A 4,472-nucleotide genomic window follows, 5' to 3' on the forward strand; every position below is an offset into this window, starting at 1 on the left:
TGTGAGCTTGAAACACGCGGTCTCGTGTCTGATGAGTCGACCAAATTGCACTGCAACGCGCCCAGTTTGTGCGGGAAGGTCCCGACGAATAAGGCTGAAAAGGAAAATACTTGATTGGCAAGCGCTAAAAAGTGACACATTATGCGCTACGTGTGCCGAGTCAGAATCAGTCCACTGTATTCGTCTTGCTGCGGCCGCCCACAGCGGCTCTTTCCAGCTGCGCGCTCCGTGTGCGGGAAACACAAAAGAATTGCGTAAATTAGTCTCTATCAGATGTATGGTGCGCGTGGGCGCGAGAGCCGCATGTGCAAACATCCCGAATGGTGCACATAACCAGATATGGTCCACGAACAAAAAGGGCCACACTGCCGCGCGTGTTTTCATTTATTAAAATACTGGTGGCACATTTCCGCCTTGTCTGCAGTCAAATGTCGACGCAAGGCCAGGCTGAAGGCGCGTAATGTACAGGCTCGCCCTAACTGCAACAAATTCATGCGCTTTCAAAACATCTAGGAAGTTTGTTTTTCACGTGTTTATTTTCCCAAAATTATTTTTAAAAGGGTCTATTATTAATAAAATAATAATAATAATTTTCCAGAAATAATTGTACTGATTGTGGCTATCTGCATTAATTTAAATAGGGATAATCTCTCAAAGCACACCATCGAAGCTCATTTGAAGAGATTTTAACAAAGATACTGTCACAATTTCATTCTCTCCCCAGAATAACAAAACCATCCCTGCGTATCATTGTGCAAACCGAGATGGCTCGTTGGCAAACTGGGAGCAAATTTTGGTCGTTTTTGTACGCATTGTGCGTTACATGTGTCACATATTCGTTGAAATCTTTGCTGTCTCTCCTACTCAAAATCCGCGTGACTCATTACTTATGTCATTCTGTGCACAGAAATTTGCTTTTGTAAAATTATTGCTCAACATGCTCTCCCCTCTCTCTTTTTTAATTAGTGTCATTCACTTCTTGTAAAAATGATTAAAGCACATTCAACTAGACAAAAAATTTATTTTTTATTTTTACCAGCAGCCAGTCATATTAAAAAAAATTATTCAATTATATGGAGAAATTTTCACAGGTCATCATGAATACTTCGTACTGTCTTATCCCACGTATTTTTCCGAACCATTGCATTAAAGAAGAATTTAATGTTAAATACATTGGGATTTTTTTCCTGTAGGAAACAATCATATGGAAATTTACAATTCTATTTTAAATTGCTTTTCGTCCTTTCTACATCAGTTTAAAGAAACGTCGTTTTGTAGCACTGTATTCTTAGAATGCTTTTGAAAGTTGTCTCCTTATTTCTTTAATTACGATCCAACAAAGAACACAGTCTCTCGTTTCATTTCACACCCCCTACTGTTTATGCTTCAAGAAAACGTAAAATCAATTCTTTGTCTTGAGATTAAAATTAAATAGCAGCAATATACAAACCACAAAGTTTAATATCAAACACAAATCCACACGCGCCAACAAACAAGATGAAACTTTTTTAATATAACACTTTGCCCCTAGCTGTTAATCGGAAAGGCAGAATAAAGAAAATATTGACATTTCTTGAAGATCAGGTTCGTTCGATATGAAAATGTATAAAAAGTTAAACTCGGCATTGCTGTGGCACTTCAATCGCAAAGATAAGTTGATAAGAGAGAGTTGATAGCAGTTTTTTGAAAATTATAACCTGGACATTTCAATATGAAGGATAGCTGACATGATAATATTTTATATCATTAAAGTAATTTTCAAAGAGTTTTAGAACCGGGTTTGCTTTCAAACCCGTGGGAGCCGGTGGTGATCATATGTGAGTAATTAGAGCGCTCCGGTTGCTGACTGAGAGGGGGCGCACGCGCCCCCAGGAGGGGCATGCGGCGGCCACTGCGCGACTGGTTGCATGTCACTCGGGTCGCGATCGCCTCCGTGCCAACATCTCTCCGCAAGAATCCCGCCCTCCGCAGCTCTGAGAGCAAAGGTGAGTCTTGAAATGCGTTTCGGCTCTCTCTTTTTCTTGTGTCCGTGACACTCGTTATTTTTCTCTGCCCGCATCCGCAGAGATTTTAATTAAAAACTCTTTCCAATGCGAGAATATAATTGGTAAAGCAGAGTGCGTTAACGCGTCTCTCCACCTTTTTTTAGAAAGCACGCGAATAGCTGCTTAAATTTATCGTGAATTTTAATCAAGGAACCGGTTGAGTAACTGTTTATTTTATCTGCGTGCGGTTAGGGTTCTTGACCAGAGCTACATCGGTGCGATTATTGATGTTTAAACAAGCTAGAGAAAAATTTTTAACGATAGCCTGTGAAGGTCAAGTTCACTAGACGCTTCAAAGACGTAAAAACTCGTAATTTTATTTTATTAATTCGTTGTATAAAATAAATACACTTTTGAACGGGATACAGTCACAAAATGGATATTTGGCGCAGGGAAGACTATATCCTTAAAAATCAGAAATAAATTCGTTAGCAATTTTTCTCTCGTTCAAAACCAAAAACAAATTTTTCCCTGATTGAACAGCAGTGCAGTTGTTCTTCTATGAGATTATAATTCAAATGTTTTTTTAAAACAAATAAATTAACATCAGCACAAAATGGGGATCAATGGAAAATTGAAATCGTCTAGATTATAAAACTTTCTACGATTCTACCAAAACCAATTGTTCAGCCCTTTAATTAATCAAGAAATGCTTGAAAGGACACGTGACTACATAATTAGTGCAACTCCGTGATTTGTCTGGCGAAAAACGGAACGTTTTGAAGGTGGTTCTTGAGACAGTTGGAAATTCTTTTGAATCCTTTGTTTCTAGCTAAATGATTAGAGTTAATTTAACAAAAAATGAAAACTAATCTGATTATTTTTATCTCCACTGTATGAAAATTAAAAGAATTTGGCGCGACATTTTTTGACAGGTCTTTTTGTCAGTGTTTCAAACGGAAATATATGGCCAGTAAATTTAAGTTTGATATATTGTGGGTGCTCGAATTGATCTGCAGCGGCTATCATAATATCATTAGCAAGCAAGGGACATAAATGTCATTGACTAATATTCCTAACAAACTCTAAAAATGTTATCAACTTGACCAGAGATTACAAACAATAGAGGAAACCCTATTTAGAAACATGTGAGAAACACTGCCAAATTGTTAGGCTCGTAAGAGAGGCCGAAGAGAGCCAAACACTCATAAATTAGCAACAAAATCTGCTCTTTCTCTAGTACCAAGGACGAGGCGCTTTTACGCCCATGTAAACACTCGCGCGCTGTATATTACCCTCTCCCAATGATTTACACCCATTCTCCCTAATTTCCTCGTTTCGTCAGCTCAAATCATGAACAGCTCGTTCCGCGAAGTTCGTCGTGAATCTGATTGCAAATTCCTACGAAAACCCCACTGTATAATTAATCAGCGAGTTATGCGCCACATGTACGACCGCTGAGAATGTCATCATGTCATTGTAACATTGTGGAACCGAATAATGCAAATAAGCAAAGACGCGCAACTTCACCGAAATGAAGCTATTTTTAAGCATATATTCCTATACATACTCTTTTACGTTCCTTACCATTTCGAAACACTTACTTTACTTATATTATCATTCTTCTAATTCATCGATTCGTGATGAGTGCGATTGTGTTCTAAAATCAACGAAACGTGCTGAATGATTTGATCCGCTCTCCCCTTACTATACCGATCCGAGCGACGCGCCTGTTAAGAAGCTTTTCGCAAGTGGTGCCAGGATTATTTTGATTTGCCCGCGATGGGTTTCAATGGCAGCTGCCGTCGCTATGGGTTCGAAGTCAGAGATCTGCCATGATTATAAATACACTTTCATTCACTGTCGCTCCCGAGTCTCTCATTTTCTTGCCTTTCACTGGAAAAATAATTAAAATGTCTATCTTTCTGTATCCTCAAATACATTCAAAATGTGATGGGAACCTTAAAGTGGATTGACGCAGGAAAAATGAAACAGGAAATTATTTTTGCATTTTGTATTGGAATTCCGAACATTTTCCTCCAAGCTAACTTATTTATTCCGCGCTAAACTAGTTTCTACCTGAGGCCCTTAATTCATGAGCAAGCAGTTATTTTACCCTCACTCAAGCATTAATAATAATTCAGTGTATTTATGCAAAAGAAAGTGTAGGGGTGATAAACTGATTGTATTTTGCGGGGAGCGCTCTAGCACTCGCTGTCAGTACACAACAATGATTTTTGATTAAATATTTTTTAGACTCGAGAAAGGTATCAGTTAAAATAAATAAATAATACTAGCCACAGTAAAAATTGGGATTTTCCTAATTATTCAAAAGATTACAGTACTTGAGCCTTCGGGTAAACTTCTCTCTAAAATTTACAGGACAATAACCTGATTTGATTTTGGCATTTAGCTTAATCCTTTGATTTTTCTAAGCAATAGAGAAGCAAGAATTTTAACCAGCCATGAAATTTGAGTTTTCGAGCA

General features: G+C 38.1%; 1 protein-coding gene across 1 annotated transcript in view; it reads left to right on the plus strand.

Moving 5' to 3' along the window:
* The first annotated feature begins 1,820 nt into the window (after window positions 1-1,820).
* LOC135946836 (tachykinin-like peptides receptor 99D) overlaps window positions 1,821-4,472 on the plus strand; it is an 88,874-nt gene continuing 86,222 nt past the window's right edge. Inside the window, exon 1 of the mRNA XM_065495255.1 lies at window positions 1,821-1,985. Coding sequence (XP_065351327.1) covers window positions 1,908-1,985 — 78 coding nt within the window. The 5' untranslated portion in view covers window positions 1,821-1,907. The remainder of the gene's footprint in view (window positions 1,986-4,472) is intronic.

Source organism: Cloeon dipterum, chromosome X (genome assembly GCF_949628265.1).
Source record: "Cloeon dipterum chromosome X, ieCloDipt1.1, whole genome shotgun sequence".
In the NCBI taxonomy this organism is placed as follows: domain Eukaryota; kingdom Metazoa; phylum Arthropoda; class Insecta; order Ephemeroptera; family Baetidae; genus Cloeon; species Cloeon dipterum.